This window comes from Dreissena polymorpha, chromosome 1, assembly GCF_020536995.1.
Source record: "Dreissena polymorpha isolate Duluth1 chromosome 1, UMN_Dpol_1.0, whole genome shotgun sequence".
NCBI lineage: Eukaryota > Metazoa > Mollusca > Bivalvia > Myida > Dreissenidae > Dreissena > Dreissena polymorpha.
This window is the reverse complement of record NC_068355.1, coordinates 122,725,228-122,745,180: the sequence shown is the minus strand read 5'-3', so window position 1 is coordinate 122,745,180 and position 19,953 is coordinate 122,725,228. Positions and strand designations below refer to the sequence as shown.

General features: G+C 39.2%; 2 protein-coding genes across 7 annotated transcripts in view; both read right to left on the bottom strand.

Annotated features, from left to right (window-relative positions):
- Positions 1–19,953, bottom strand: part of LOC127847611 (polyglutamylase complex subunit TTLL1-like) — a 78,882-nt gene that overhangs the window by 38,743 nt on the left and 20,186 nt on the right. The window lies entirely within an intron of this gene.
- Positions 5,116–6,669, bottom strand: LOC127848162 (uncharacterized protein K02A2.6-like). The gene has a single exon (XM_052380491.1). It carries the CDS (start codon positions 6,667–6,669, stop codon positions 5,116–5,118), a length of 1,554 nt encoding a protein of 517 aa, XP_052236451.1.

The window sequence follows — 19,953 nt, the reverse complement described above, 5'->3', positions numbered from 1 at the left end:
GTTCAAGAGCTAGAGAGGAGGGCCGCGATAGTCTAGAAAGGCGTCACTTCTCGCGGGACAGGAGCTACTCCCCAAGAAGGTCTTACCAGTCTCCATCTAGAAGTCGCGATGGTAAACATGAATACCATTACAGGAATCGGAGTAGTTCGCATGATCGCTCGCCAGAAGACTACCGGAGGAGGTCATCCGGTGGAAGACGTCGACATGGGTCGCGGGACAGAGAGAGTGACAGGGATCACTACAGACGGCGCCATGATCATCATAGTGGTCACCATCGCAGGTCCAAGTTTTATTACTCCGATAGTGACTCGGACTCTGATGAAAAGTATCGGACACTGAGGGGAAGAGAAGAGAAAAGGGGAAATCCAGATAAGCTCCCCAAGAACTTAAGGTATGATGGAAAGTCTTATTGGCTTTCTTTCAAACAGAAGTTTGACAGCTACAGAAGTGTCAACTCATGGACTGATAGTGAGTGTAGAGACTACCTAAATTGGTGTCTTGAAGGAAAGGCACTGGATTTCTTCACTATCACGACACAGATGGGTGATATGTTTTCCTTTTCCGAAATCATGAGGAAAATGGAGGCTCGTTTTGGTGCCAAAGAGCTGTCGGAAACTGCTAGAGTCAAGTTCCAGCAGGCCACACAGAATGCCGGAGAGTCCTTGGAGGATTGGGCTGACAGAGTGCTGACCTTGGCAATACCAGCTTTCCGAAAACTGCCAGAAAAGCATAGCATGCAGGAGGCCATTTCAAAGTTTTGCCAGGGCTGTGTGGACAAGGAGGCAGGGAAGCATGCTTGCTTTGGGCGTCCTCATTCGATGAAAAAGGCCATTGACCTTGTACGACATCATCAATATGTTACACAGGCGGTGGATGGTACCGGAATGTCCGATTCGTATGCAGTGAAGGCAGTGTCAGGGGAAGAAGACAGGTTACAACGACTGGAGAGGATGGTCGAATGTTTAACATCAACAGTGCTGACATGTTCGCAGCCAAATCGACCTGGGTCAGACAAAAGGTGTTACAAATGCGGTGAGGTTGGCCATTTTCGGAAGGATTGTCAAACGCAACAAGACGATAAGATAAAGAAGGGGCGAGAGTCAGGAAAAGGCCAGAGTCCTTTAAACTCAAGAAGAGCAGATGACATTGGTCGAACCAGTCCGCCCAAGAAAGTAAAGGGTCCACACACCAGCGTATTCTCTGTTTGTAGGGTTTCTCTAGTGTCGAGCAAGAATAAGGAAGTATGTCTTGAGGTAGGGGCTTATAGTCCTCCTCAAGTGCATTTGGTTCCTGAGTTTTCTAATCCAGTTCCGGATGTGTGTGGCCCTTCTCCAGAGGTGATTGGCAATCATAAGGAAGAATGTCTTGAGGTAGGGGCTTATAGTCCTCCTCAAGTGCATTCGGTTCCTGAGTTCTCTTATCCAGTTCCGGATGTGGGTTTCTCTTCTCCAGTGTTGATTGGAAATAATAAGGAAAAATGTCTTGAGGAAGGGGCTTATTGCTCTCCTCAAGTGCATTCGGGCCCTGAGATTTCTATTGAAGTTCTGGTGGACAATAATAAGGAAGAATCTCTCGAAGAAGTGGCTTATTGCTCTCCTCAAGGGAATTTAGTTCCTGAGATTTCTAGTCCAGTTCTGGATGTCAAACAGAAGCTTTCAAAGAAAGATGGTTATAGTTGTGAACAGGCTACTGATGTAATATGTTCTACAATCAGTGAAGGTGAATTGCGTCGTTACCAGTTTGACAGCGAAAATGTGGAGATAGCTATCACTTTACAGGAAGAGTATTTACAGTCAATTGTTGGTATGAATGGCGAACAGTGTGATTTTCCGGATGATTGTACCCAGGATGAGCATTACCTTGGAAATTTCTCTGACATTGAACACTCAATTTACACAGAAAGTTCCAAACCAGTTAAGCCCAGGATTCGAAGGACTCCTGCTTGCTTGGCTGGGAAAAAAGTGCACCTGAAAAGAATACTAGATGCTGGTGTTGTAACAGAGTCGACAAGTGAATGGGCGTCAGAACCAGTTCTGATAAGGAAGCGCGAGGGTACAGACCGCTGGTGTATTGACTGTTGTGCATTGAACAATGTGACTGTGAAGGATACCTTTCCACTACCCATTGTGGAGGATTGTTGGTATACGCTGTCAGGGAACGTTCAAAGTGGGGATAGGCTGCACTCAGGTGGGTTTACCTTACTCCCTGAGTTGGACCGTTTCTCTGGAGGGTTTCCTTTACCCCCAGAGTCCAAGGATGCATCAGGTGGGTTTACTTTACTCTCTGATGGCAGTAGATGTCCATTATCCATGGATGTCATCTTTGTCTGGGATCCTGGAGGGAAACAGGCAACGGGACCATCAACGTAGTCTGGTCAGACAAAAGGGCTTTCTTGTTCGGTCTGCCATACTCTAGGTCATGGTGATACCAGTTGGAATAGAGGGCTTACTTGCCCCGGACAACTGGATCACAACAGAGTGTATACTGTCAAAGTGGAGGGTCCATTGAAAAATGGACCCTATTTTAAGTGGTTCACTCGTTTGTGAAGACGCTGGAGCATGTACTGTGTTTGTGTCAGATGTAACAGACAGTGGCAAGTCGCAGTGCTGGGGTTTCTCCTAAGAAGAGTTGGAAAAGGCTCAAGAGGAAGATGGAGGGCAGTTGTTGATTGCAAGTCCAGAGGTGAAGTTTTCTGGATCAACAACGAATGTTTTAGACTGGTGTACGCGTTCAAGTCGAAGGAGGGCTCAGGTGATTAGGAATTGGTTTTTCCGGAGATCCCTAAAGCGACGGTTATTGAACTCCATCATGTCATTCCTTCATCGGGTCACCTGGTATCATGGTTCTTGTGTGAATGTTTCACCGACTGACGCACTGGACATAGACAAGTACAGATGCACTTTGTGTAGGCACAATATCTAATGCTGTTAATTTTCTCTGTTTTAGGGCTTCTTTGCTCAATGAGAGGAAAATTATTCAGCTAATGCAGGAGCATTTGTATGGGCTTCATTGTCCAACAAATAGCATTGGTGCATTGGAGGGAGCAAGAATTTGTTTGGCTTCTTTGTTCAACTAAAAGTTGCTCCAGAGACGAATTAGTTGGGCTTCTTTGTTCACTAATGAAAATATGTTTCCCGGAAAGATTCATGACATTTGTTAGGGCTTTGTTGCTCAACAAACTATGAAAAGGCTATTAGTCACCCTACCCCACCTCTGGCTGGAAACTTTTTAGTTAAAGTGGGGAGGAGTGTTGTGATTTATGGGTTTGGTAGAATGTAACCGTGAGCGATTATTACGGGTATGTAATATTGCAGCGCATTAATCCGGGAATCTCTCTCTTTCTGGCTGGGATTCAATGAGAATAGACGTCTAATTACATAGTTCTTGATTATTATAGTTTGCGGAATCACTCATCTTGTTTCTATTCACGTTAATTGTTTATCAGTTATTGTTCACTGTTATTAACCCTTAGTTACTAGCAATCTCTAAGGAATAGAGCTAAGAAATCACTTCACTACTAAATCCTAAATGTTTCCTTCCAACTGTACATTTTTGCGAAGACGAAAAACAAAAACAAGAACTGAATTTCCAATAAAGACCGAATTCATAATTATAAATCAACGTGTGCAATCGTAATGTTTACTTATTTTGTTCGTTTTTTTTTCAACAACAGCCATAGCGCTTCAAATTAATGATTTAAGTTTATTTTTTACTCCGCTAAGGTAATCAGAACACGTCGATCATAAACTGTATTTGTAAATTATTATTATGTTACTATACTTCTTATCGCATTTGTACATGGGCTAACTGTAAAAAAACAACAACATGAAAACTTGAGAGACAAATAAAAACAAATACAAAATAGCCAACAAAAGTACATACCATTATGGAAGCCTCAAAAAACGTCTATCTGTTTCAAGTCACATATGTTTACAGAAAATGCGTCAAAACAATCCTGCGTTGTGTAAACCGAGGGTGTTTTTAAACATAAGTCTGATATTTAATTTGACGGCTAAAAAACAAGTTTCAGATATCCTCAAAATGGGTATAAATAACCATCATCGTCGCTTTTAATTAGTATACAGTGATTACATGTTATTCTCAACGGTAAAAGTAAATAACAATTTTTGAACAGAGTTCATTATTATCATTAATTGTTATGATGTTGTTTTAATCAACCGATACAATTTGTTATAACTACCGGGGTTTATAGATGGCGCATTTACCATAACATCATCACGTATAATGTCAGCAGAAGATTTAATATTTTAGTGGATCAGCACACAGGTGTTTAGCGTGTGGCTATGATATTAATTAGTGAAAACATCATTTTGAATGATAAATAATCATATTATAACGAAAAAATTAAATTTTATGGAAAAAAATCACTATCAAATATATATATATATAACAAGGTATGCAACTCAAAATCACCCCAAACCGGGGTGCATCGCTTTGAACAGCCATATCTTCATCAATTGTGCAGCGATTTTCACGATCTCGGTCTTATTCAACGCAGAAATTAATTTCCTTTCTGAAAATGTATATGTCTTGCAATATTTTTACAAATGCTGGGTCAACTTTTAAGAAATAACACGATACACAACTCGCATGACCCAATTGACAATGATCATGCAGTCTTTATGAATGAAATCTCCAGTTTTAAAGACACACCTCCGCATTTGACCAATGAAATCACTCGTGTGTTTAAAATGTCAGTTATATGTAAACAAAGGTTTCAAACGGCGCTGGACAGTTAGTCTTGATGCATATAAATAAGTATCAACTATTTGCTTCAGGATCTTTATTTCCATCGACAATGATCAAGATCTGAAATTAACAATGATGATAATTATATCTATAAAATGATAATTAGAGAAATGGTGCTATACTATCCTGTATCTCCCCCCAAGTCTTTGGGTATGAAATGTTCATATGAAATAATATTACACTTTAACTGAAGTTGAAACAAAGACTGATAACAAAAAGTACTGGGAACATTGGAGCCCACCAGGTCTACTCCCTTATAAAGTAAGAAAAAAAAGAAGAACTTTTTAACAACAAGAAAAGGCAAATGTCTTTGATGTGGTCAACTATATGAGTTTTTGTCAACAATCACATGACATAGTCTTTCTGCCACTCTGGGGCAGTTCTAGTTCTTCCTGATCGTCTGACTGGAAGGCACAACAGGTCCGTTGGCGGGGTTGTGCAGTTTGGTGTCTCACGACTTGGTCCTGTGTCCACGGAAACGTCTACTGGTCGACTGTCAGGACTCGGAGGCTCAGTATAGGCTAGCTGACGACGACTCTGCTGCAGGTTACCTCGGCTGGGTGTCTCACTGCTGCTTGGCGTTACCTTACTGGGTGACGCAGTAGGGTGAGGAGCAGAGTGAGTTGGGATCCCGGTGTTGGTTGCAGCCGGCGTAGATCTGGTTGCATGTGTTGGGGTCACTGCTGGTGTGATGGAGTGTCCTGTGGGATTTTCAGTTGTTGCTGCAGGTAGCCTGAGTGCTAGGTCACTATCAATGGACAGCCGTCGTGGTTGTAGTTGAACGGGGACATACTTTCGTAGGAACTTCCTATTGCGAAGGGTTACCCGTCTTGAGCCATCAAGTCGTACCACATACTGGTCAAATTGGCGAACTTCAATTACCACGCCAGTCTTGTCCCACTTGCGAGGATAGAGTCCAATCTGGTTTTGCAGGCGAACATTGTCTCCCACAGCTAGAGGTGGTAATCTCTGAGTGTGCTCTGACAGTTTTTCTGCACACCGCATGTGCCTGTTTCGCAAGGCTTCTTCACGGGCCAGTGATGTGCTTAACCAAGTTTCATGAGGTTTATACTTTCCAGGTGGAATTGGTATGAAGTCTCGAATGGGGCGGCCAAATATGCACATGGCTGGAGAGAGTTTGGTATCCCTGTCTGGTGTGTTTCTGTACTGAAGCATGGCACGCTGGAAGGCATCTGTGTTTATGTCACCAGTGGAAGTTGTGTTATCCATAAGGAGACGCTTCACTGTCTTTACACCAATTTCGGCCCTACAGTTGCTGTGTGGGAAGGCTACGGAGGATAGGCGATGGTGTACACCCCAATCACTCAGGAATTGACGTGTGGCTACAGCAGTGAATTCAGGGCCACCATCAGAGGCAAGTTCATCAGGTATTCCATATGTCACAAATATACGTCTAAGACATGTGATCAGTCCTTGGGCTCCGTTAGCTGACTGCTCTACAATTGGCCAGTTGGAATAACGGTCCACTACAACAAGGAAATGATGCCCTTGGTAGCTGAAATAGTCAGCACATAAGCACTGGAATGGATACTCTGGACTTAATGGAGGTACTGGTGGTGCGCTAGGATTTGATGGTGCACTACGGTTGCATTGTTGGCAACTGGTACGAAGAGCCGTAATTGCAGGTGTGATTCCTGGCCAAAATACTGATGTCTCTGCCCTAGCAACCATGGAGGTGACACCTTGATGAGCTGCGTGCAAAGCCTCAAGTACTTCGTCTCTCAGTGATGTTGGTATGACAATACGGTCTTTGTATAGGATGACGCCATCGACTGTAGATAGACCTTCACGGTACTGAAAGTAGTCTCTGAGCGATTCTGGCAGCTGGTGACGGTGTTCCGGGATACCGGATTCGATGATGTCGGTCAATGCTAGCATGTCTGTATCGCTAGCTGTGGCTGTGCGAACTCTGTCCCAGGTGACTGATCGAAGGTTGAGAGCATTGAAGGATTAAACAACACCTGCAATGACGCATTCATCTATGGAGTCTTCCTGATCTTCCTGCATTCTCAAACCAGTCATGAGAGTACTGCGGCTAGCTGGACACACAGAGGTTGAATTGATATGTGTCTCATCATCTGGCAACATCAGCTTTTCTGCATCACTGATTGGATGACGTGATAGACAGTCAGTGGCGCGATGTTTGACACCTGGGATGTGGACCATACGGAACTTGTAGCGTAGCGTTTTCTCTTTCAAGTTTCTTAGACGAGTATTAGAGATGTCCTCAAGCGATCGGTCTGTGAATATCTTGAGAAGAGGCTTATGGTCAACAGCAATGATGAGGTCTGCGCAGCCTAGGACAAAGTACCTGGCCTTGTCAAGGGAATCTGCGACGGCAAGAGCTTCACCCTCAACCGGCGCATAGCGAGACTCTGCTGGATGAGTGAATCTGCTGCCAACAAGTGTGATCTTCCATCCAGATGAGCAACAGAAGGGTTCCTTCTTTGAGCATGTGCAGTGCTTTTGAAGGAGCCAGAATCCAATACCCACTTTTGACCAGTCGGTCGCCAGACATGTGGGTCTTTTGGGGTCAAAAATACGAACACCTTCTTCTATTTCGCTGGCGATCAGTAGTTTTGACTCATCGAAGACGTTCATTCCAGTTGAATGGAGTGCCAGGTTTCAAAAGTTCCCTAAAGGGTAGCATTCTTTCGGCCATGCTGAAAGCATATGATACCTGGTTTACTAGACCAAACCAGGAACGCACATCTGTAATGTCTTTTGGCGTGGGGAAGTTAAGGATGGCTTGGTAGTATCTCTGGCAGGGTCTTACATCGTTGCGTGTAATTTCAAATCCTGCAAATTCCACAACATCAGCTCCAAACACAAACTTTTCTGGATTCAGTGTTATGCCATTTCGACCGCAAATGCCTAGCCAGTGTACCGCTTGAAAGAAACTGTCCTCGAGATCATCAGCCCATAGCAATGCATCGTCAATACATTTGGTTTTGTGAGGGATGTCTGCAACAATCTCATCATAGCGTCGGGTGTATCCATCACCTGAAGCAATGTAGCCCTGAGGTGCAGTTTTGTAGCGATATCTTCCCCAGGGAGTGATGAATGTGGTAAGATGGCGGTCTTCCTCACACAGGGGTACACTGTGATAGCCGTTCCATGCATCGAAGACTGTTTTCTTCTTCCCATGGGGGACTGATCGTGCTTGATGAAAAGGTGATGGTGTGTGATGTGTTTCACGTGTGGCATGAGCATTAAGGGCCTGCAGATCAACAGTGCGTCTTGGCTGTCCACTTTTCTTTGCACACACAACCATTCGATGGCACCAAGTGACAGGCTCACCAATAGGGACAGGCTCAATGACGCCAAGTCGTACGTCTTGGTCAAGACCTGCCTTGACTGCATCTCGCCAGTGGATTGGAACTGGTACCGGTGTGTGGTAAGCAACTGGTTTAGCGTTGGGATCTACCAGAAGTTTCATTGGCGGACTGTCCATCAGACGAAGTGTTTGATGTTCACATGTGTAAAAAGGTGCTGGCTTTGTAGAACTCAAGGAGGTACTGTTGAAGTTTGACACGATTCTCTTCTGTCGGTGAGCATGGTAATGTACTAGGTGGAGCTGGCGGAAGTTGACGGGCAGGGCATCCACATGGAGCTTTGTCCTCACCATTCAATGCTGCTGCACTGTATTGTTGTGAGGCATGGATTTCCGGAAAGTTGTCTGTGATGAAACCAAGATTGATACAGGCTTCTCGACTCAGAAAAAGTTTGTCCGATGAGTCAGTAACATATGTCATCTGCCTGGTTTCAACTACTTGACCACTAGAGTCCTTGCTCGACATCCGCAGTAATAATGCACCGAGAATTTTAATGCCATCGTTGTTCGCTGTGTGCATGCGCATTGTCACGGGGATTAGGTCAGATTCACGTAACCCAAGGTGATGGACAACTTTGAGACCGGCAAGGCAGCTCTGGCATCCGGTATCAGCCATAGCCGGTATCACTGTAGCTAGAGACGGTTTAGGAAGATTGATGCCAAGTGCCAAGTAGTCCTCTGGAAGAGCCTGTATGGACACTCTTACGAATGGTTGAGGCTTAGAGCTTCTGCGAATCCAAGTGTCAGACAGGTTGTCATAGACATGATGATCAAGCGGGATGCTGTGTTTATTATTGTTCACAATGTTCACATCCTGATGGTGTATTTGAGAGGAATCTACAGTACATAATGCGTCAAACAGAGCACTTTCCTTGTCAAAGTTTTTGGGCTGAGTGTGTGAAGGGCGCCTTGGATTGTCCACACTACGGCACACACTCTCAAAGTGGTGTTCACGTCTGCATTGTGCACACCTGTGGCCATAAGCTGGGCACTGAGTCTTGCGTTCCTGTGCAGTTCTTTTCTTTCCGTGGCCACGTTTGCCACAGTAGGAGCAAGCTTCTTGGGTGTCTCTGCTGGACTGTTGCTGCTTCTTGTAACTGGTGGCTGCTCCAACAGCATGGGAGTCTAAAAGTCTCGAAGCTGACCTTTTTCCTGCTTCCTTGGCTTCCACGAATTGGAACACTTCCTCTAGCGACATGTTCTGGTTTTTATCACCAAGTAGGTCAAGCTAAATGTCAGGGTCTGCAACACCTCTTGTGAGAACATCACGCATGATTGCTTCAGTGTAATTAACTTTGGCGGCACAATTGTTGCAGTCAATCACGAATTTGCAAATGTCAGCCTGTCCTCTCAGACGTGCACCAAAGTTGCGGACAAATTCATCGCGATCTTGTCTCATGTTGTGGAGTGTCACTCTTGCCACCATTGTGTTTTCTTCACGCACTGCTAGCTTACGAATTGCTGCCAATACATTGTCCACCGATTTGTCAGTTAGATTGCCACCTGTTGTTCTCGTTAGGTCTCTCCGAAGAGGTTCATCACAACATTCCAACAACTGGATCACTTTGTCTCGACCATCCAGTTTGGTGGCAGCAACATAATCATTCCAGCGTGAAAGAAAGTAGGCCCAGTCCTCGCTGGATCCAGCGGCGGTAACTGTAGGACGCTTGACTTTCTCTACTCTGGCTGTTTTGGCAGGTGCCAATGTGTGTACGGCGCTGTGGGCAGTTATGAGTGCCGCAACGATGGCCGGATCTAGATCGGCTGTTGTGTAGGCACAGTCAGGGAACGGACACTTTACTGCAGGCATGGTGTCGTCTTCACAGTCTTGATCATAAATAAGTATCAACTATTTGCTTCAGGATCTTTATTTCCATCGACAATGATCAAGATCTAAAATTAACAATGATGATAATTATATCTATAAAATGATAATTAGAGAAATGATGCTATACTATCCTGTAGCATAAAGTAACGACAAGAACGGTAATAATGTTTTTTCATACGATTTATTGAATTATGGTATCGAGGTACATGAACTTTGTAGAGAAGTTGCCCTTTACTCCGTGAAGATTTCAGTCTTAAAGACTGCATGCTCATTGTCAACTGGGTCATGCGAGTTGTGTATCGTGTTATTTCTTAAAAGTTGACCCAGCATTTGTAAAAATATTGCAAGACATATACATTTCCAGAAAGGAAATTCATTTCTGCGATTTGATAGTGAATTTTTTTTTCAGAAAATTTAATTTTTCGTTATAATATGATTATTTATCATTAAAAATGATGTTTTCACTAATAAATATCATAGCCACACGCTAACCACCTGTGGATCAGCACAATAAAATTCAATTGTATTATGCTTGTACTTTTGGGGGCAAAATGATCAATATCAATTTTTATGTTGATATATTGAATACATTATGACAAGCATGAAGTCTTAAAAAAAGTAGTGCACCAAATTCGCGAATGGATGAACTTTAATGAACAACATGCACTAGATACCAAGTAATAAAGGCGTACCTTAATTCTTGTTTTACAGGCACTTGTCAGTCCAAACCAAGTGTGTTGCCGTGCTCGCTATTGCCGCCGTGGTTCTGGCGTGCGGCCTTCAGACTGAGGTTCAGTGGAGCCTTGCATTCTGTAACGCACTCTTATAGTGTGGTCACATTGAAAACAATGCGAGGGATTAACGTTATGATTGTTAATGAAATATTTTGGTATGTTAATAACTCTTCATAATCGGAACGAAACAATGAACGGTTAATACATCTATAAACAGTCGTGACGATGGCGATAAGGATGCTTGCACAGATTATGATAACAGTGGAAATAGTGGATACCTCTGCTCATTTTAGTCTCTATGAGAATCGGCCGCCTATCGATCGACAAGCACCGTCCCCTGCCTCCGATACATTCTGTTCCTTACCCAAATTACCCAGCCAGAGAGATGGTCGGTATCGAGGCGCTTGGACTCCTTATTTCCGTCGCTCTGTTTGGCACCCGCAAGGTCAGGCCTTTGGGGCTCTTCGACTCCTGAGTCGATTTTAATTGCTAGTTAGTACATGTACATAATTATTTTGAAAAAAATCCTTTATTGTAGGCTACATAGATTGATCTGTCGTTGAACGCACTAACAACGTTCAAGGTATATGAAGTCAAAAAACATCAGCAGTTTATGAATTAGTTATAAATCCAGAATCAAAACTGCAATAAGAAACAAGGGAAAAACACCAGAATATATGTGATTTAAATGCGACATTCTGCGCGTTATTATTACTTATCTTTTGGGTGGGAATATATTTGCTATAATAAAGTATTTTATATTCGGCTGATGTATACTTTTCAACAATTATATATGTACACATTTATAGTCATGTTGTTTGAGGTTCTGAAGTTTTCGCAGAAAGCCTCTGTTTTCAGATCAAGTACATAGACTGAAGATGTGAGTGGTTCATCACTATTATTTCAGCCTCGCTCTGTGAAAACGGGGTTTAATGCTTGTGTAAAAGTGTCGCCCAGATTACCTGTACAATCCACACAGGCTAGTCAGGGACGACACTTTCCGCTTTTTTATGAAATTTTTCGTTTAAAGAAAGTCTCTTCTTAGCAAAAATCTAGTTTAGGCGGAAAGTGTCGTCCCTGATAAGCCTGTGCAGAATGCACAGGCTAATCTGTGATAACACTTTACGCACATGCATATTACACTAGGAAAGTAATGCTATGCCATAGAAAATTAATATTGTTCGCATACTTTCATTTTCACGTGCGATAAGAGAAAACTACACCCTTGTTTGGTCCACATGTGGTTAGCGTGTGGCTATGATATTAATTAGTGAAAACATCATTTTGAATGATAACTTATCATAGTATAACGAAAAATCAACTTTTCTGAAAACCAAAATTCACTATCAAATATATATATAACAAGGTATCCAACTCGAAATCATCCGAAAACGGGGTGCAGCGTTTTGAACAGCAATTACTTCATCAAGTTTGCAGCGAGTTTCATGAACCCGGTCTTATTCAACGCAGAAATGAATTTCCTTTCTGGAAATGTATATATCTTGTTATATTTTCTACACTCGCGTGTTCCAGTTAACATCGATCAGACCGTATTTATGAATGAAATCTCCAGTTGTAAAGACACACCTTCGCATTGGACCAATGAAATCACTCGTGTGTTTAAAATGTCAGTTAGTTGAAATGTATGTAAACAAAGGTTTCAAAATGCGCTGGAAAGTTAGTTTTGATGCATAATGCAACGGCAAGCACGGTAAGAATGTTTTTTTCATACGTTTTATTGAATTATGGTATCGAGGTACGTGAACTTTGCCCGGAAAATTCCCTTTACTCCGTGAAGATTTCATTCATAAATACGGTCTGTTCGATGTTAACTGGGTCACGCGAGTTGTGTATCGTGTTAGTTCTTAAAAGTTGACCCAGTATTTGTAACAAGAAATATCTTTAAAAAAAAGATATACGGCGTTGATTGTGGTTGGAGTTTATGGAAGGTAAAGATTTAAATGAATGAGATCAAGGATAGCTAATATCTTTTTCTGTGCAGTTTTTAGCTGCATCACACGCAGTACGGGATGTTACGCGGAGTTTTCGTGGCTTATTTTACATTATTTCATATTGCTGGTCATAAACCTATAGATACAAAACAGAAAACCAAAGTCAAACGGCAACACGCGAAGTCTCCGTACTTATTTTAAATATGTATACGCGCGTTCTTTCAACAAACCTGTTTTAGTGGTTTATCAGGCATTGCTATTTGATTCGATTATTAACAGTATCGAGAATCATCGCGCTCATACTTAATACATTAGTCAATATGATGCAATAATACATTAGTAAATATGATGGAATAATTCTTGTTAATTAATTTAAAATAATATTTATCATGGTATTGTTGAAATCTATTATTGACATGCCACATTAATATCGCTGGATATCTTCATTTAACATCATTCTGGTAAAGAAAATTCCAGTTCACCTAGTTCACGCTATAGCGTCTTTATTATATAACTATTATTTTACTGACCGCGAACTCCGATCAGCACATAAGGTCTGACCTGTATATAAACTCTGACATTCAAACACACTAACCGCGAACTGACCCTTATACCTCGCGGGTTGAAATGCAATGCATTAAAGTGAGGCATCGCTTCCACTGCTCTTTATACTTAGCTGGCGTAGTCAGCTCCGCCGAAAAATATTGCAAGACATATACATTTCTAGAAAGGAAATTCATTTCTGCGTTGAATAAGACAAAGATCGTGAAAATCACTGCAGAATTGATGAAAAAATGGCTGTTCAAAACGATACACCCCGTTTTCGGGTGATTTTGAGCTGGATATATATATATATATATATATATATATATATATATATATATATATATATATATATATATATATATATATATTTAATAGTGATTTTTTTTTCAGAAAAGTTGATTTGACGTTATAATATGATAATTTATCATTCAAAATGATGTTTTCACTAATATATATCTTAGCCACACGCTAACCACCTGTGGTTTGGTCAAGCAATGTAAACGCATGATGAATGAATGATTATAAAGTTAAATTAAATACAAATGTTAATTGTAGTTTTGGCTTCCAAAAATAACCAACAAGTATTAATGTTTGTGATATTAAAGAGATCGATTAAGTTCTTCGAATACAAACGGCTAAAGTTTATTGTTTGGCGCAGATAACTAACAACACGCATTGTTTAAAAAAATGTTCGGCGTCAAAACTGTAAGCCGGGAATATGACAACGACAGAACACGGGAAAGACGAATTAAATCTGTGCATAATACTGCATATTGAACGCGTGCATACTAATAGGTAGCACATTTGAAATTTAAGAAGAGGATATTTGTTTAACTAGATTCAATAACCGTGATAGATTGAAACACAATTTAATTACGATGGTCTCCCTTAGTCCTAAACCAACAGTTACCGTTGCAATCTGAACGCCATTCTATACATAGATGGTGACGTCACTGCGTTATTATCACCTCTATACTTAGACGCATCACACACCTCCATTTGGAGGCATTTATGACTACGACACAAAGAAGTCCGCGGATGTATGAACAATATGCTTAATAAGTAAATATTCATGTTATCATTTATAAGTTAAGTATTATTTTGTTCAGTCTTACGGTCTTATGTTAGTATCAATTAAAATTTTCGTTAGTTTTCAACAATTTCGCTCTTTATTCATTTTTTTTTAAACTGTACTTTCACTTTCGGTTGTATAACAACATGTATCCTTTATTGACGAAAGTATGCAATGAAATAGCGTTTTCAAAACCGCCTAAAAAGTTTAATAAGGTGTGTCTGATGCATGTTTTGAATAGACACAATGTCATAGCTATATTGCCGACTAGTATGGGAACAATTTGATATTTCAAGTGGCTCCATTTGCATTGCAAGAGAAGTTCAAATTGACTTGTTCAGTTTATTAAATTTTGACACCCTAATTATATATTTTTTTATAAGTGCCTGATTTTTTTCTTTAAATTATTGAGATCAATGAAAAATTTAGTAAAAGCACAGCATTGATGTTCTATGATGGTCATTTTTAGTGGAATAGTATGTTACAATAAAACAATTATAACTAGTGTATAAATGAATTTAGATTAGGTGTCATCTTTAAATGGGGTAGTAATTCATTATATGAGATTAGCACATTATATAGTTGAAAAATAAATTACACTTTAATGACTTACCATAGTAAAATAAACTAGGATAGAATATGTTGCAGGTCATAAAATGTAAAACTGAAGTTGAAGAAGCTTTACAAATATTTAACACCGACAACACTGTTGATTTTCCAAAAAAAAATCCTTCCTATCTACCTGCCCTAGTTTTTTGGGGCAAATTTAAATATAATTAATATCATTAAGTTAAATTATTAAAATATCAATATTTTTGTATTACATTAGCTAATTATATTATTATATTATTAAATATCAATACATTTTGATTACATTAGCTAATTATATTATTAATAATGAAATACTTTGCAAGGAAAGTCAAATTCTGTTTTAATTAGTCTTAATAAGCTACTAGTAAAATTGAAAATATCAGTGACATCCAATAATTGGATTATATGGGTATGAATGCATATTTTTTTGACAGTTACATAGTACCCTATTTAATTGGATTAAAAACAACAAATTACTATAGTTCCACAACCCAGCCCAAGTTTACTCAAACTGAATTATTTCATCAATTGATCCTATTTAATTATACTAAAAACAACATGTGTAAGATTTTGAGAATATTTCCCATGTATTCCTCTAGTATTCCTTAAGTACACCAACATGCACTTACTAATATTAATTTACATGCACTCCTTAAACAGTTTAACAAAAATAATGAATGATTAATCCAAAGAAAACAACAAACAAGCTGCTTCATATAAAAAGTTAATTACATAAGATTACATAAGAAAAATAATCATTTTGATAATAAATCAAGATTATACTTCAACAAAACCATTGTAAATTTATTGTGGGGTGGGGGGATGTAAGCACTAAAACTAAAATGGGGGGAAATGTCTGGGGAGGGAACATCTTATGGGGGGGTCCGGAATTCCTGCTAAGGGCGACAGTGTTGTTATTGTGTCTTTAAGAAAAATAATTGAAGGAAAGAACTCTTTGGTGTATGCCCATCCAGAGGCATTTCTGAGCATATCAATTGGAACAGCAATATTAAGTGCATTTGAAAGAGATATAACTGTGTCATGCATTTTTTTTATGAAGCCCACATGGTCCTTTAATGGTAGCTTTCCTATTAGAGAATTTTATACTTATTTTTTTCTCTACAATCTAGCTCTTTTGTCATAAAATGAGAAGTTTTATTATCCAACAGGTTTTGTGTTTGAACCTCACAAATTTTATAATACCGAAGTCCCAGCATATAATCATCATCACAATCAGCAGCAGCATTATCATATTCATCATCATCATCGTTAGCAGCAGCATCATTGTGTTGTATGATCAGAATTCAATACAAATACAAACACAACCATTACAACTCTTACTACTACTACAACTAATTAATTAATTATCTACTACTACAACAAGAACAACAACTACTACTACTACTGATATTACTTCTACTGCTACTAGTCTACTACTACTACTACTACTACTACTACTACTACTACTACTACAACTACTACTACTACAACTACAACTACTACTACTACAACTACTACAACTACTACTACTACTACTACTACTACTACTACTACTACTACTACTACTACTACTACTACTACTATTTCTACTACTACCATCACCACCACTACTACTACTACTACTTCTTGGTACACCAGTACTTGTTGTCCATGGAGACGATAATGAGAACTCTCCCAGAGTATGGATCGAACCCACGCCCAGCGGACAACATTCTCTACACCACAGCAACCATTAATTAATATTTGACGCCATGTGTAACATAATTCACCTTATTACAAAAAACTTGGTCTTCACAAAACGACTGAAAATGCTTTAAAATAAATGCAAATTTGAAACAAAACAACCTAAGCAATACATAATAAGAAACACTACATTATTGAAACACTGATACCATGAACATTTTAGGGTGTAACACCTTATGTTCATGTACCAGACCTTTTATGTACTACCGGTACTTGAGCGCTTTACGTACCACCTACATAAAATATAGGTGTTATTGTCCATTCATTCATAGCAGTCCTAATGAATCAAGGTCATTCTCTAAACATGATTAAAGTCTAAAGATGGAAATAATTAGATTTTTTACCGTTTGAACATTAAGGTCATTCTCTCTTCTCTTCAAAGTATTACATTTCAATTTTACAATATAATACAAACATTTTAGACTTTATAATCCTTAGTCAGGATAAGATAAGAGACAAATGAATTTTTAGCTCATCTATTTTTTAGAAAAAAATTATGAGCTATTGTCATCACCTTGGCGTCGGCGTCCGGTTAAGTTTTGCGTTTACGTCCACTTTTCTCAGAAAGTATCAATGCTATTGCATTCAAACTTGGTACACTTACTTACTATCATGAGGGGACTGGGCAGGCAAAGTTAGATAACTCTGGCGTGCATTTTGACTGAATTATGTGCCCTTTTTATACTTAGAAAATTGAAAATTTTGGTTAAGTTTTGCGTTTAGGTCCACTTTTTTCAGAAAGTATCAATGCTATTGCATTCAAACTTGGTACACTTACTTACTATCATGAAGGGACTGGGCAGGCAAAGTTAGACAACTCTGGCGTGCATTTTGACAGAATTATGTGCCCTTTTTATACTTAGAAAATTGAAAATTTTGGTTAAGTTTTGTGTTTAGGTCCATTTTATTCCTTAAGTATCAAAGCTATTGCTTTCATACTTGCAACACTTACTTACTATCATAAGGGGACTGTGCAGGCAAAGTAATGTAACTCTGACTGGCATTTTGACAGAATTATGTGCCCTTTTTATACTTAGAAAATTGAAAATTTGGTTAAGTTTTGTGTTAAGGTCCACTTTATTCCTACAGTATCAAGGCTATTGCTTTCAAACTTCAAATACTTTCATGCTATCATGAGGTTACTGTACCTGCAAGTTTAACTTTACCTTGACCTTTGAAAGACCTTATCTCTCAAGGTCAAATTATTAAATTTTGCTAAAATTGCCATAACTTCTTTATTTATGATTAGATTTGATTGATACTTTGACAAAACTACTCTTACCTGACATACCACAATAGACTCCACCCAAACCATCCCCTGTGCCCCCCTCCCCCCCCCCTATTTTTTTTTTTTTAAAGATCATCTCACAAATGACCACCACACCCTCACACTATACCCCCCCCCCAATTTATTTTTTTTTAACGGTTAAAAAACACAACTATTTATTTTTATTATTTTATGTTTGAAATACCGTCCAACCATCACACCCAAGAATCCCCCCACCCCCCCCCCCTTTCCCCACCCGAATGAGAGTCCATTCACCTTTAAAAAGAAAATAGATGAGCGGTCTGCACCTGCAAGGCGGTGCTCTTGTTATAATTTACTTCAATTTCAGGTAAGACTAATAAATCATTTATTAAGTACTACATGTACTTGGGCTAATAAATTACACTAAGACACTCAGTGACACTTAGACAATCTGACAAAAAAATATAATCTATGGCCAATATATAAATCTAAATTCATAAATACTATCACACAAAAATGACAAAATACATTTCATTAATAACACGCATTCATATTAAATGAGTTATCTCTATATATTATAAATATGGTACATAAAGTGTCAGATAGTGGTACATAAAGTGTTGGTACATAAACGGAGTGGTACGTGAGGTGTTACATTCATTATTTTAAAAATCAGTAAACAATTAATGGACTTCATTGTTTTACATAAACGCAATCAAAGCATATTTAATAAAAATTAAAACACACTGATCATGGCTGTATCTTTTAATTTATACATGCATGAACTATTCTGATTATTAACATATTTTTAAAACTATATATTAACAAGAGCACCACATAATTGGTGCCAAGCTAGACTGCGGTGCAGTTTTGAATAAATGAAATTTATTTAAAAAAAAATTGAGGTTAGTGACCTAGACCTTTGACCTAGTGACCCCAAAATGGGTGTGGTGTGTAGAAATCATCAAGGTGCATATACATATACAGTTTCAAAGTTATAGGTGGAAGCACTTTGATTTTAGAGCCGATGTAAAGGTTTTAGCACGACGCGGACATCTGACTACAAACTGTCCATGACAATACCTAGGGTTTTCCCTGAAAACAGCCGAGCTAAAATTGAGCATACAGTGTTTTTTTTCGTTCAAATTTGTGTCTGGTAAGAGGACCCATTCCCAAAATGGTGAAAAAAAAACACTGGCATATAAATTTAATGGAAAACATACAATAGTATGTCAAGAAAAATATAGCTTTAAAAATCTCACCTGCTCGTCGATGTTGCAATTAGCACATTCAGCATTTTCAGTATCTACTAAATAAATATATGAAAGTGCCAAATGTCCAAGATACCATGACGTCCTCCTCAAAATGTGAGATCCTTCGAACTCCATTTTATTTTATCCCTTATTAATCCTCTCACACAGTAGGCCTACATGTACGATTCCTTGTAATGTTCACAGCGTTTATTTTAAATCGTTTACGTTCTCAAATTCGTTCTCAAATTTCAGCAGGTATTTAATTATAAATATTTATGATTTAGATTTATTTACTATTTCGAAGATACAGTACTGCAACGTGTTTAGTTAGTCTAATTTCGTGTTTAGTGATTCTTACAAACAATAGACTGACGTGAAAAGTGGCACCTTTTGAAGCACAAACTGCATCCAAATATATATTACAGCTGGCCCGGTTTGATGGGGCCTGTTTTTGATAATAATTAATTACCATATTTCACTTCCGTGTTTATTATGTTTACCAACGCCATGATGGAAAAAAGCCCGTTTCCCACAATGCTTAGCGCGTATTCACACAGGTCAGAAAGACCGGTGTGACACAATGATCTGAACGCATCGGACAGTGGGCTACACCACACCGTCGACGATCGCCGTTATGGCGGAATTGTCCGAGGAGTCCCGATTGTTACCGTTGCATATCGTTCAATTATATCGAGAACTTGACATTTGTTTGTAAAGCCATATGCTTTGTTCTGATCCTATTAGGTTAAAAAAATAATATAACCACTTGTGCAGATTATTTCACGGCAGAGTATGGCTACGAAATACTAATCACTAATAACTCACGGGTTCTAGTACATTGCATGGAATAAGATTGGATC

Coding starts and splice junctions, on each gene's coding strand:
- LOC127848162 (XM_052380491.1), bottom strand. CDS start 6,669: ATGCTAGCATTGACCGACATCATCGAATCCGGTATCCCGGAACACCGT.